The sequence below is a fragment of the Kalmanozyma brasiliensis genome (assembly GCF_000497045.1).
Source record: "Kalmanozyma brasiliensis GHG001 unplaced genomic scaffold PSEUBRA_SCAF9, whole genome shotgun sequence".
Lineage (NCBI taxonomy): Eukaryota > Fungi > Basidiomycota > Ustilaginomycetes > Ustilaginales > Kalmanozyma > Kalmanozyma brasiliensis.
In genome coordinates this window covers 563,658-577,683 of record NW_015961992.1, presented here as the reverse complement: position 1 = coordinate 577,683, position 14,026 = coordinate 563,658, and the positions used below count along the sequence as shown (strand labels likewise).

Below are 14,026 nucleotides of genomic sequence, written 5' to 3'. Positions count from 1 at the left end.
CCCTAACCCTAACCCTAACCCTAACCCTAACCCTAACCCTAACCCTAACCCTAACCCTAACCCTAACCCTAACCCTAACCCTAACCCTAAACCCAGAGCTTGAACACAGAACAATGTTGATGCGCATTGCTGATCCCATGGTCATCTGCAACCGGGCCCTGCGGGTTCCGTGGATCCAGACATGCACCATCGCGACATGATCTGCTTGACAATACAGATTACGAAGATGAAAAGAAAGCTAAGCACCTAGTGTGGTCGGTCACTGCGATCAAGACTCATATTGAAGCGGACCGGAACTGCGCAGGGATTGCATCGAGAGCACCGAGCTCGAGCATCGTGGCGAGACGCAGAGCGAAAAACAAAGAGCGTCAAGAGTGTCAAGCGTACTTGTAAGGACCGCCCTTCTCGAGGCCACGCTTGAAAGCAGGACGAGCGTGCACCTTCTCGACGTACGTCTTGATCGCGGCGGGGAGATTCGAGATGCGACCCGACATGGCGGCTTCGAGGGGGAAAGCCATCTGGAAGTCGGCGGCGGTGGGGTTGCCATCCTTGTCGCCGCCTGCGAACCAAGCATTGCCGCCGTCACACTTCTTGACCAGCTCGTCGGCGATGAAGTCCGACTTGCGCTTGAGATCGGGGTCGAGAAAGAGCGAGTTGACGTTGCTGACGATGATGTTGCCGATAGGTCGAACGAAGAAGGGCATCTGAGGCGGGACCATGCTGAAGACAAGCTTCATGACGAGCGTAGGCATCAAAGATCCTTCGGCGAAGTGGTTCCAGAAGACATCGTCGTCGATACGCTCGGTGTCGGTAGGTACGAAACGGCCTTCTCCGTAATGGCGAATGAGATAGTCGACGATGGCGCCTGACTCTGCAACGACCTTGCCGTTCTTGGTATCCGTGATCAGAGGAGACTTGCCGGTGGGATGAACTTCGAGCAGCTCCGGTGGTGCCGTGCCTTTGGCAGTTCGAGCGTAGTGCTTGATTTCGTAGTCGATGCCCATCTCCTCGAGCAACCACAGAATGCGCTGACTGCGCGAGTCGTTGAGATGATGAACGATGATGGCCATGTCTGCGGATGAGCGACGATACTGAAGTCGGCGATGCAGTCGATTCGTCGTTGAGATGAGAGCGAGAACGTAGGACGGCACATTTCAACCGGAAGGCTTGATAGCCGGACAGCCCTTTTTTGAAACGAGGCGCCTGTGCGAGCGTGGAGGCCGACGCGAAGATGCACTCTGTTAGGTTTCCGCCTCTCCTTCCAGCAGTCGACTCAACACCATCGCCAGGTGAACACACGTTTCAGAGCAGATCCGGCAGACGCCAGAGCACGCACAGCTGTCACAATCAAAGACACGATGTGAGACAAGGATGCGATTGAAGAAATATCTACATGATTGAAAGATGAATGGCCGCTACAAGTACACACGATGCAGGAGGATGTCACCGTATCGATCGATCGATGATCGAGACCGTGAACGAAGTCAAGCAGACAATTTGACGAATGTTGTGAAGGGGTATATGAGGGACCAGAGTCGAAGACAGGTCGTGATGCTTTTGGGTTTTGCGTCGGAGACGTCGACTCAAGCCGAGTGTAGTAGAACGATCCTATGAGAAGGGCAGACCAGGACAAAAAGTGATAGCTTGAATGTGCCGCATCGGCCAGCGTGCGATGCGAAAAGTCTGCGGATAGGGTTGTGCTACGTTGCGAGGAAAAAATGGGTTGCTTGATGCATGGTATCTTGATGTTGGAAACTTGATGACTCTCTATAAGTGATGCGAAGGTGGATGCAGGTTGGGTGGATTAACGGAACCAGTCGAGTACCACTCGTGAGAGTCGACCATGCAGAAAGCTTGTTGGAGAAGGGTCCGAAACGGTGCGACGAGGACTCGCCGCACACGTCCGGGAAAAAGAAGTGAAAGCCAAGACGAGAGAAATTGTCCGCTATGCTTTTGAGGAAGAAGACGAAGTTATCGTGCGTGGAGAGAGGCCAAAGAGGAACGGGTCAACCGGCCGGAGACGAGAACGGGAACAGGGTGCCAGAATGAGGACGTGGCGAGATTACCACCACGACGAGTTGCCGCCGTAGTTGCCACCGTTGGAAGCAGGGGGAGGCCCACCGTAAGCAGCCGCGCCGCCCATACTTCCGCCGTAGCCACCGCCCATGCCGCCACCGAAGCCGCCGCCGAAACCACGTCCGCCGCCCGACGAGGGACCGTTCATGGTACGAGCGTCACGGCTGCCGAACGAAGAGGCGCCGCCACGACCACGGCCACGGCCGCGACCACCGCGACCGCCTCCGCCTCCGCCGCCGAACATGCTCTCGCGGGCAACAGCCTCGAGCCACGAGGGGATCTCCTGGTTGGCCTCCTTGAGCAACTCGAGAAGGTCACGCACGATGTTCTTGTTGCCTCGGTTGAAGAAGGCGGTGGCGTGACCCGTGTTACCGGCACGACCGGTACGACCGATGCGGTGGACGTAGTCGTCGACGTCCGAGGGGAGGTCGTAGTTGACGACGTGCGTGACGTTGGGGATATCGAGACCACGAGCGGCGACGGCGGTAGCCACCATGATGGGAGTCTGACCCGTTCGGAAGAGCTCGAGGGCACGCTCACGCTCACGCTGAGTACGGTCACCGTGAATGGAGGTGGCGCCGATGTTGGAGCGGAGGAGGAAATCGCTGAGCATGTCGGCCATGCGCTTGGTCTCGACGAAGATGAGGGTGAGACCGCCAGTGGGCATCGAAGCCAGGACGTCGAGAAGCACCGATCGCTTGTCATCGTCTTCGACGTACTCAATCTTCTGCGTGATGTTTTCGGAGGTGGAACCGACACGACCGACCGAAAGGAAGACGTACTCCTTGAGGAAGTCCTTGGCGAGCAGCTGAATGTCGCGGGGGAAGGTGGCCGAGAACATGAGCGTCTGGCGGTCCATGACACCGGGCATGTCCTCACCCTCGACGATGCGACGAATTTGGGGCTCGAAACCCATGTCAAGCATGCGATCGGCCTCGTCGAGAACAAGGAAGCGAACGTTGCTGAGGCTGATGCGGCCACGCTCCATCAGATCAACGAGACGACCCGGAGTGGCAGCGAGCAAGTCGCAGCCACGCTCGATCTGACGAAGCTGCGTGCCAATGTCGGCACCACCGTAGACGACGGCAGGCTTGACCCAGGATCGGTAGGTGAACTTGCGAGCCTCGTCGTAGATCTGCGAAACAAGCTCACGAGTAGGAGCAAGAATGAGAGTGCTGGGGAACGCCTTCCTGCGGCCGTAGCCGCCCTGGGCCATCTCGGTGGGGGGAGGGGGAGGGCCATGGGTGAAGAGAGCCGAGAGGATGGGGAAGAGGAAACCACCCGTCTTACCGGAACCGGTCTGGGCACAACCCATCAAATCACGTCCGAGCTCGACGATGGGAATCGAGTACTTCTGAACGGGAGTGGGGTTAGTGTAACGGGCGAGCTTGATGTTCTCGAGCAGGTGGGCGTCGATGGGAGGCGAGGTGAAGGTGAGCACGGGCTCGGGAACGTCGCGACCACTGGCCTCGACGGGAATGTCACCGTACTTGTCGAAGTTGATACCCATGCTCTGGTGCAGACCGTCGCCCTCCTCACCGAAGAGCTCCTTCTGGAGACGCGCGTTGGGAGCACCAGGAACGTGCTTGCCGTCCTTCCACTGACCAGTTCCGTCACTGCGAGGTCCGGCGCCGTATCCACCGCCGTTGCTGCGAGCACCACCGTAGCCACCGGAGGACGGGGTGTCCCATCCACCAGCGCCACCGCGAGGAGCGCCGCGGTTGAAGCTGCTGAACGCGGCAGGAGCAGCGGGAGCAGCGTGACCGTTACCGTTGCTGTTGCTGTTGAAAGCGGCGGGGGCGCGAGGGCTGAATGAGGCGGCAGACGAGTTGAGCGAAGCGTTGCTCTGCTGCTGGCCGCGCATGTGGGGTGGGACATAGGCCTTTCGAGGCGCACCGCCAGCGGCGCCGCCGTTCTGAACGGACATGTTGGCGAACTTCGACTCGATGTCGTTGGTGCCAGCACCGTTCTGCTGTGTGTTGTTTTCGTAAGTCATGTTGGGGATGATGTGGGGAAGAGGGAAGGAGGGATGGCGGCGATGGCAATGACTTTGACCTTTGGCCTTTGCCTTTGTTCGCGTTGAGCGGGCTGAGTCGAAAAAAGTTGCTGTGCCACTCGCTCAGCAGTAGTTGGCTAAGTCGGCTGCCATCGATTGTTTGCTCCCTCTGTGCTGCTGAGTGTCATTCCAAAAATCGGCGTTTGTCAGAGACTGAACTGAAGCCACGCTGAGTGGCGCAAATTTTTGTCGACTCGAGCGAAGAAGAACAAGACAGGCGTGAGGTTGCCGAGCTGAGAAATGAGAATTTTATCGACCAGAAGGGGGTCTCAGCGATGAACTCGCCCCCTGTCCTCTGCTCTGACGCCGTCGTAGGGGCCGACTGAAGTTCGAATTTGTCAATTCAAAAGTTTGTATTCACACGCCTTTCGAATCTGTATGTGGGTCCGGATCGAGACACTTCATTTGACATCACTTTAAGGCGCGTGAGAAAGGCAGAGAGGAAGAGAGCAACAACACACATCAAGACACAGGACTTTCTCATTTACGCGACGCGTGTTCGAAGTTGATGCCAGGCCGGAGCAATCAAAGGTGACAATGATGAAAGATGCGATACTGTACAAGGGACGCGAAGGGATATCGACAAGGACGGTCCGAACAGAACGGAGAGAACAAATGCGAAGAAACGGTGACAACGTCGCTGAAGAGTAAGCGACGAGAGAACAAAGATGCAAGGAAAAGACTAGACGAGAAGGGGGAAGGCGGAAAAGGAAAGGGGAAACAGGTCTAAAAAGTCCGAGTGAGGTGGGATGGTGAGGAGAGTGACTGGCATCGTAAGCGATGGCGCGACTAGCAAACCATATCGTACTCGCTGCCGCTCTCGTAGAACTCCGAGGCAGGGCTATCGTAGCCGTTGCTGCCCGGGTAGCTTACGCAGGGTGCTGAAGCTGCGGCGCTGGGGAAGTAAGTGCTCGAGTAGATCGACGACGCCGCCGAGCTCGCGCCGCTCGACCAGGGCGAGGGTAGCGGCGGAGCGGCGCACAGGGATGACCTGCCGCGTTCCGGCGATCCAAAGGCAGAAGGAGCGTTCTTATTCGACCTCGATCGAGGCGAAGACGGCGGCGAAGGGCTGGTCTGCGTGAGTACCGGAATCTCTGCTGGACCGGGTGCGGGCATGCCAGAGCTGGGTATCGATTGACAGCTGAGACGCCGAGGTGAACGTCCGTCTACCAGTGGGGATCGATTCTTGGGCGGAACCGAAGTGGAGCGACTTGGCGAGGCCGAAGGGGCGCGGGCAGCTGGCAGTCCGGGAAGCGGCGGTGGGGGCGCATATCCAAACTTGCTTCGTATCGACATGGCTTCCGAAGAGAGAGGCTCGGTCTGGGTCGACGCCATGCCCGGACGATCGCGCATGTAAAGAGGCAGATTGCGCTCACGCTCCTGTTCACGCTCGCGTTCCTTCTGCTGGCGCAATCGTGCGGCAGGCGTCGTCATGGACCCAGGACCCAATGTCGAATCGGATTCTGCGCCGCAAGCTGGGGGACGCTCCCGAGAAGCGTTGATCGCAGCGACGCCGGCGTTGTAGGCACTGTAGTTTTCGGGCTTCTTGGTGGTGCCCTCCGTGCCTTCGACCTTCTTGGGTTTGCACGCGGCTACGGCTGCCCACCTCGCTTCCAAGAGACCCATCTCCATCTTCATGGTCCTCAGCTCCTCGACATCGGCAGGACTGAGACGATTGATGACGGCACAGCTCTTGCGATCGTACTCGACAGGGCTATGAGTGCGCAATTCCTGCGGAGGTCGGGTGCTAAAGCGGACGGATCGACCGCGAGGAGGATCGCGCTCGCAGGACGAATCTCGCGTCGAGGCCGTCGATTGATGCGAAGACTGTCGACGGAAGCAGGGACGCAGCCTGACCGGCGACGAGTTGCGTCGGCTCGTAGATCTCGAAAGGCGAGGAGGCGAGGTTTGTGCTTCAAGGCTAGGGGTTGCTTCCGCCTTGGGCGCCTCCGACTGCGATGCCGCACTACCATCGACGAGCCCCTTCTCTGAGACGAGAGGTGTCACCTTGGCCGCAGACTCGTCCGCTTTGATGGTCTCGACACTCTCCTCGAGGCCGGTAGTGGGTGCACCGGAAGAGGCTTCCACATTGACGCAGGAGCAAAGCGGCGACGAGATGGCGGGCACGGTGTCCGAAGGGCTGATACTTCGTGGAGGAGCGAGAGGCGGACCCGAAACCTCGCACGACCAGTCGGAAGTACCATAGGAGCAGGGCGCCTTGGGCATGACGGTGGTGTTGATGGCTTCGCCTCCTTCCTCGACAATCTCGGAGATGCGCCCCTTCTTGATGCGACGAGGACGGCGAGCGGCGATCTTGTTGGCATAGTTGTTGAGCAGCCATTCGCTGCGCTTTCGGCGAGCGTAATCGGACGCTGCTGTACCCTGGGATGCAGGTTTGTGAGGGGCGTGACGAGAGGCGTGAGAGGACGATGACGACGACAGACCCAGAGCATAGACGCTTGCTGACAAATGCTCATGGTCGCCGCCGTGAGAGCTAGCGCGTTCCGAGTCCGAGTCGAGATCAAAGCCGACGTCGAGGGAGCAGAGACTGCTCGACTCTTCGTCGCATTCGCTGACGGTCTCGAGTTCCGGTTCGAGGTCGAGGTCTTCGATGTCGGCAAGGTCGCCACGTCGGAAGCTGCTCATGCTCGAGACACTGCCGGGACTGTCTGTGAGGCCCTCGCTCATGCTGGGACTGGCAGGTACGCCGAGGTAGCTGTCGTAGTTGAGCTGCGATTCCACAGAGCTGGAGTTGGACATGCTGAAGTGTCGGCCATAGCGGTGGGCGGGGCTGGTCGAAGGGCCGGCGGCAGGGGCGTGCGAGTGCGAGAGATTGTGCGTGTTGCGGTCCGTGAGTTTGGACGCGGAGGCAGATAGGGGATAGGATGAGCCCAGTCTGGGTTGGGAGGCGTCGGCTGTGCTGGAAGCTGATGATTGGAAAGTGGAGTTGACGTTGGAGATGTTGAGGCTGCGCAAACCTGTTGATATGGATTGGAGACTATCAGGAGGTTCTATCGCGCTGCTAGAGGCGGCAGCGTCGTCGGATCCAGCGGTGGACGTGCCGAGCGCAGCCTCGGAGCGTGATTCGACAATATGTGACATGGTGGCCAGGCGAGAGTGTGGAGTCGGTGGACCGAGATGAGGTGGAGCACGGGTCTAATGCGATGTATAGAGGCCGTTCGACATGATATCAGCTGTAGATGCTGATGTGGGACGAGAATGTGATGAAGCAAGTTGTCCTTGAGGGAGGGTAGAGGTGCAGAGGTAGTTGAAGCTCGAAAGCGAGTGCTACGATATCGTATGCATAGCAGCCAAGACGGTGTTGGTGTGTTGGAGCGACAAGGTCGATTAGCGTACGGGGCAAAGGTCAAGGTCGCTCGGAAGGAAGGACGCAAGGCGCAGTGGTTGCCAAGACGAAGAGAGGGAAAGCGAGAGGGATGATGAGGGTAGTGACGTGAGTGTTGCGAAGGATGGTTGGACAGGCGAGATGAGAACGTCGTTCCTGAGTGTCAAGATGGAGCTTGCTCAACCAAAAAATCGACGGCGGCTGGGCAAGAGGGTGGAGCACTTGCTAGCGAAGCGAGAGGCACAAGGACTCAGGGTGTGTGTGAGCCGTAGCGAGTGTGGTAGTGGAAGAGGTCTCGTGAGGTGTTGACTTTACGAGCTCGCAAACGGTGACGATGGATTGACACTGCCTTACGTGCGGTGCACAGCTAGACAAGCAACATGAGCAAGAGCAGCAGCAGCTGACCATGCAGTGTCCCAAACGATGATGTCCTCTCTCTCTCTTCTTGGCTTTTGTCCGCTCTTCTGGAATCACGCCTCTACGTTTGCCGCTCTTTCCTCGTTCATTGTTCCTCTTCTCTTCATGCAAGCGTCTCCCTTTCGCTATCCTTGCACAGTCTGTGTGAGCAAGGAGAGATAAGTGGCCTCGATGGTCGAGATGCAGTCAGCCGATAACAGGGGTTGCAGCAGGCGTCTGCCGTGTTATTTTGGTGGGCTTCTCTGGATTTTTGGTAGGCTCTGCTGCAGCATTTTTTGTGTGGAGAAACCAACGGGGAATGCTTAGAGCGCCGCTGTGCTGCATTCACAGCAAATTGATTATTTTTGATAATTTAATTCTTCAGTCTGGTCGATCGAGAGTGCTGAGATGCAGTGAACCGGCTAGAGCAACAGGCCTGCTGTGCCGTCACAGTTTCGATTTGACTGAAAGCCGAATCGAGCTGCCGAAACCCTCGCGCCAGGTCACAAGTCCGCCCAGTGGAACCACACTGGTCTCGAGCCATTGAGACATGGTGTTCGCTCCCCAGCATGCCCAACACGATTTCAGCTTGCCGCTTGCGTGCTGCGTCCAACACACTCTTACACGGCAGAGCGAGAAGGGGTGTGCTAACCACACTTCAACTGCCTGTAGCGTGGAAACAGCCATATCACTCGGAGTGCTTTTCTGTTTGACAACATCGCTGGTGATAGGCCAGCTGTTATCGCTCGCTATCACTCGGAGCAAGAGATAGGACGAGGCTCAATGGATGCTGAATCGAGGATCGAGGATCAAAGCCGAAGCCGTCAAGACCGTTATCGCCAAAATGGATTTTGAGCGGCGTGCAGGCGCCAAAAAAGGCTCAGCCGTAAGCAGCGATGCGCCCAGCCATCCTTCGCGGTTCGAGGCAGTTGCTTCGATGCATGCGCTGCTTCTTAGCCCCCACCGCCTGTCGACGTCGATCGTCGCTCTGCAAATTAGAGCTTGGTCCTTGCCCGGATTCTCTCATGCCTTTCTCGCGCAGCGACGGGCAGTTCCCGAACTTCGATGTGCGTCCCGGCCCTGCAGCCCCGGCTTCGAGAGCTGTTTGCTGCTTGGCTAATTGCATCAGGCAAACGTTTCTCCCTCTGTAAGGCTGGCTGCCATTAGTCGAAAGCTACGCGGGGCAGCATGTTGCTGATTTAGAGGATGTGCAGGCGTGCCTGAATATCGACGATGCGCAACACCAACAGCGACGATGACCTCGGCTTTGCCTTGCTGACTGACCATTCACTTGGGTTCCACATCTGGGCTGAGGGCTGCTCTCGCTTGACTGCCTTCCGTTGCCCTAAACCCCTAGCCCTTTTGGCATGCCTAGCGCTTGCTGGTTTCTAGCAGACTCAAGCGGCTGTCGCGCTTACCAATTTCCAACTCAACTCCATCCAAACGCCCCGCAACCGTCTCAAGGCGGAGGCCCTTGCCCGCTTGTCTCACGTCTCGATCCGCTCAAAGCTGGTCCGTATTCGTAGTCCCATGCGTGCTCTGTGCTGGCGACTATCGGATGAATCTCGATGGTGCTAGGTCGAGCGTGCGGCAAGGAGTGCGGCAAGAAGAAACTGGGCGAGAAAGGTGGACATGAATCGTGTTAAGGTGTTAGAGCTTGAAGACCTGATCGACACTGCATCGAAATTCAATCGGAGATCTTGTTCGGGCCAGGGTCGTAATATACAATTGTTAGACCCTCGGAATCTTATATCAATGACTGGCATCACGTGCCTGGTCAGGAGCCTCGGCCGAGCTTTGAATATTAGCGGGGCGAGCAGCGCCCCGCCAGACCAGTCGTCCGAGTCCTCGAACGCCGGCTCACTGGCTCAGCACTGCGAAGCTTCTTTGAACCACTGACCGAGTGCGAGTGCCCAACCTCGAATGTCACCAGGCTTTACCCTCTTCGTCACGATCATCCACCAAGATCATCACCCTATTCAGTATTCAAGATGGCGGAATCCAGCAAGGCAATCAACCCTATGAAGGTTTGTATCGCATCGCAATGATGCTCCACCCACACCGACAGATCGCATCGCCATGTCTGCAGTCCCGCGCCGTCTCTTTGATTCCAGCTGCAAACGACCTACGGCCACCTCATCAACGTCCGCGCGCACTAGCCATCTCCCCGATCATGGGATCATTCGGTCATCACTTTCACTCATCAGCATCGACAGAAGCATCTGCACGTCAGCTTGTAAATCAGCATTTGCGACTTTCGACAAGAGCGTAGGACGATTTCCGGCCATTTCACCGGCTGGACACGCTAGCCATCTGCAGAGACATGTTTGCCCACCTTTCGCTCGACAATCGACGGTTCTATGTGGAGCTTGTGGACATTGGACAAGGCAGATGGCAATTAGTCGAGGGAAACGAAGGTGTGGACTTGCTGGAGTCGGCGGAGGCAATATGACCTAGACGTCGTGAAGGGAGCAAGGGTGTCGCGGCCTCGATCGGATGCGCACAGCATGGAGCCATTGGACTTTACAGCACTGACGATTGCACGATTCGCAGTGCTCGAAGCTCGGATCTGATGATGTGCAATTAGAAGGCGCAATGTTGACCAAAAAAGGCTAGACATACCGCTCACACCGACATACGCCAACTTCCTTTCTCACTGCGACCCTCTGCAATGACATGACTGGTCACACACAACACGCCAGCACGCCAGCCAGAGCAAAGATACAACACCACGACAGCGCACCACAGCACAGCCAATCAGCACAGATACAGAGGAGCGGCCGGACTGCAGACAGCGAGCGTATCGTACCCCACAGAGTGGAACATCCATACTGACTGCATTCCCTCCTTCACCCGTTCATCTCCCACAGGAGCTCAAGGTCGACAAGCTCGTCATCAACATCTCGGTCGGCGAGTCGGGTGATAGGCTCACCCGTGCCACCAAGGTGCTCGAGCAGCTGACCGGTCAGACCCCCGTCACCAGCAAGGCCCGCTACACCCTCCGTGGTTTCGGTATCCGACGTAACGAGAAGATCGCCTGCCACGTCACCATCCGCGGCCCCAAGGCCGAGGAGATCATCGAGCGTGGTCTCAAGGTCAAGGAGTACGAGCTCCGTCGCCGCAACTTCTCCGACACTGGCAACTTCGGTTTCGGTGTCACCGAGCACATCGACTTGGGCATCAAGTACGACCCCTCGATCGGTATTTTCGGTATGGACTTCTTCGTCTGCATGACCCGTGCCGGTGCCCGTGTCGCCCGCCGCAAGCAGCGTGTTGCTCGTGTCGGTGCCCCTCACCGTGTCAAGAAGGAGGAGACCGCCGCTTGGTTCAAGCAGCGATTCGACGGTATCATCATGCGCTAAGTGCTTTCGCCCAGCGTATCACCATCGTTCCGTCGTTTCCGCCCTATCCGCCTCTGCATCACACACATCACACACATCTGTTGTACAAAACATCACCCTGTTATTCGCCACTCGCAATAGCATAAAACTGACACCCACACGTGGGCTTAGCTTCTCGTTTACACGCACTTTGCGGACTGTGCTGCGAGTCCGATTTGTGCGACTGCACTCTGCATGAGTCACATGGGGCGCGCTGCGACAGCACGTGCAGTTCTGCCACGGTCGGAACGAGCGCATGTGCTCCTTGGCGCGTTGCGCGAATTCACGTTGAAGTGTCTGGCCGAGATGCCTCAACTTGCCCCCAAGGAAGGGGCGCACCAACAGGAGGAACGAAGGGCTTTTCGAGCAGAGGAAACAGGCTTCACACAAACAACAAGAGGGCTGAGAACTGAGATGACATTCGGAACCATACGCATACCAAGTCTTGTTCGGGCTAAAAATCTAGTGCTTCTTGTCGTCGGCGTCGTCGAGCGACTTCTTCTGCTGGTCGTCGTACGAGAGGTCGTTGGCGATCTGGGCCTCCTCGGCGAGCACGTCGGTGGAGGTGGCCTTCTGCCTGTTGACGGGGCGGTTCTGAGTCCAGCCGATCGAGTGCCACGGCTTCTCGAACAGCTTGTGGATGTCCTCGAGCTGCATGCCGGCGGTCTCGGGCATGAAGAAGAAGACGAACAGGCAGCCGGTGAGCGCAATCATGGCGTAGAAGAGGAAGGTGCCAAAGTTGCCCCACGCATTGAGCATGGGGTTGAGCGTTCGCGTGGCAGCGTACTGCATGGCAAAGTGAACCAGCGACACGATGGCGACACCGAGCGCACGGACGGTGATGTCGAACATCTCGGTCTGCGTGAGGTACTGCACCGAGTTGACACCGATGGCCCAAGCGAGACCGGAGAGGTAGAAGAAGAAGATGGCACCGGTGGCAGCCGACTTGTCCGAGTGCGTCTCGTTGGCCTTGGTAACGCCGACGGTGAACTTGAGGAAGAGAGCAAGGTAGAGGGAGCAAATGCTCTGCAGCAACAGACCAATAGTGACAGCCGTCTTACGACCAAGCAAGTCGACCAGGAAGAAGGCGGCAGCGAGCGAACTGACGAGCTTGACAATACCGAAGACACCCGTGGTGAAGAGCTTGGTCTTGTATCCACCAGGAACGCCGAGGAGACCAAAGATCTTGGGAGCGAACACAGTGTAGACACCACCACCGCTGAGCTGACCGAGGACCTGGATACCGAGACCGAGGAAAAGAATGTACTGGTTGTTCTTGTTGGTGATGAGCTTCTTGAGGACCTGCAGAAGGCTGAGGCCCTCGAGCGCCTGCTTCTCGGCGTGGATCTGCTGCTCCATGACCTCGACCTCGTTGACGATGAAAGGGTGGTCCTCATCCAGGTTGCGGAGGTAGCTGAGCACCTTGCGACCCTCCTCGTAGCGGCCCTGCTTGATGAGCCATCGAGGCGATTCCTTGGCGAAGCAGCAGGCAACAAAGGTCAGACCGGCGAAGATAAAGTTGATACTAGCGGGGATCGTCCACTGCTTCGAGTCGTTGGCCGACATGTTGACGGCAGTGCCGTAGTTGGACCAGTAACCAAGAAGAATTCCGATGTAGACGGAACCACTGAAGATGCAGACACAGAGACCACGGATCGCCTTGGGGGCGATCTCGGCAAGGTAGACGGGGGCGACGACGGGGGTAAAACCAACACCAAGACCAGCGATGAAACGACCAGCGAGAAGCTGGTGGTAGTTGCCGGGCTGGTGAGAGCCATCAGCACCAGCCGAGGTCATCCAGATGGCAGTGCCGAAGATCCAGAGAAGACAGGCGAGCATCGAGGTGCGCAGACGGCCCAGACGGTCGCAGAGGAAGAAAGCAATCGCAGAGCCAGCAACCGAGCCCAGCTGGAGCTGCGAAGCAATGGTAGCCTCTTGCGGCGAGTTGTCGTCAAAGCCAAAGGTGTTGATGAAGCTGTGCTGCTTGAGGACACCCGAGATGATACCTTCATCGAGACCTCGCGAGATACCAAGGGCACCCACAGCCCAGGCGCTGAACCAGAGCCGCCAGCCTCGGGCTTCGCGGGGTGTGTCACGGAGATGGGAGAGCAACATATTCGAGCAGGAAGATGTTGTTATTGGGGAGGAAAGGGAGGAGGTTGCGTTGGGAAACGTCGTCGAGACAGCTCTCATCAGCCTTCCAGTATATATGCCTTCGCTATGGGGACATTGACCACTCAAAGACGCAGGCGGAGCCCCACAAGTCTCATGATGAGGAGCTCGTGGCGAAGTGCGCTGTATCAGAGCTTCCCGCTTCAACGCATGTCGTGACTGGGGCCAAATTTTGCAGACATGAAGGGCACTGGCACTGGTTGGTCTGCGTTCCTGCAGCTGGAGCCCCGCGATGCACGTCTCGAAACCTCGGTCAAGTCCAGCGACTCCAAAAGGCGCTGCTTCATTGGTCGCAGTCGATGCCACTGGACGAGGCCATCGTTTGACTGGGCGAATTGTAGCCAACGTCCAGATTTGGGGTGCGTACGGAATGATCCGAACAGGTCGATTGTCTCCGTCTGTCAAACATGGCGAGTAGATGTGTCCTGTTCGACTGCCTGAGTTCCGCAGGAACCGCATGAGATGCTGGGATGCGCATCTACTGCAGAGAAGCGTTGCAGCGGATGCAGGTGTCCAAGTCTTGGCAAAGAAGCCACTTGCATGTCTCGGTACGGGGTCGAAAGGTCACCGATCGGAAACGGAAACGAGCGATTCGTTTAT

At 57.4% G+C, this 14,026-nt stretch overlaps 5 protein-coding genes across 5 annotated transcripts; 1 reads left to right on the top strand and 4 right to left on the bottom strand.

Annotated features, from left to right (window-relative positions):
- Positions 1–377: 377 nt before the first annotated feature.
- Positions 378–1,070, bottom strand: PSEUBRA_006421 (Glutathione S-transferase, N-terminal; the record flags this gene model as incomplete). Its single annotated transcript, XM_016439690.1, has 1 exon — positions 378–1,070. One exon carries the CDS (start codon positions 1,068–1,070, stop codon positions 378–380), a length of 693 nt encoding a protein of 230 aa, XP_016289650.1.
- A 992-nt stretch (positions 1,071–2,062) lies between these two features.
- Positions 2,063–4,072, bottom strand: PSEUBRA_006420 (Helicase, C-terminal; the record flags this gene model as incomplete). The annotated part of the gene is made up of 1 exon (XM_016439682.1): positions 2,063–4,072. The coding sequence occupies one exon, from the start codon at positions 4,070–4,072 to the stop codon at positions 2,063–2,065; it is 2,010 nt and encodes a 669-aa protein (XP_016289649.1).
- Positions 4,073–4,921: 849 nt separating this feature from the next.
- PSEUBRA_006419 (uncharacterized protein) lies at positions 4,922–7,234 on the bottom strand (the record flags this gene model as incomplete). The annotated part of the gene is made up of 1 exon (XM_059465778.1): positions 4,922–7,234. The coding sequence occupies one exon, from the start codon at positions 7,232–7,234 to the stop codon at positions 4,922–4,924; it is 2,313 nt and encodes a 770-aa protein (XP_059320304.1).
- A 2,631-nt stretch (positions 7,235–9,865) lies between these two features.
- On the top strand, positions 9,866–11,236 carry PSEUBRA_006418 (Ribosomal protein L5; the record flags this gene model as incomplete). Its single annotated transcript, XM_016439729.1, has 2 exons — positions 9,866–9,901; positions 10,745–11,236. 2 exons carry the CDS (start codon positions 9,866–9,868, stop codon positions 11,234–11,236), a joined length of 528 nt encoding a protein of 175 aa, XP_016289647.1.
- A 480-nt stretch (positions 11,237–11,716) lies between these two features.
- PSEUBRA_006417 (General substrate transporter) lies at positions 11,717–13,369 on the bottom strand (the record flags this gene model as incomplete). Its single annotated transcript, XM_016439679.1, has 1 exon — positions 11,717–13,369. The coding sequence occupies one exon, from the start codon at positions 13,367–13,369 to the stop codon at positions 11,717–11,719; it is 1,653 nt and encodes a 550-aa protein (XP_016289646.1).
- Between the last annotated feature and the right edge of the window lie 657 nt (positions 13,370–14,026).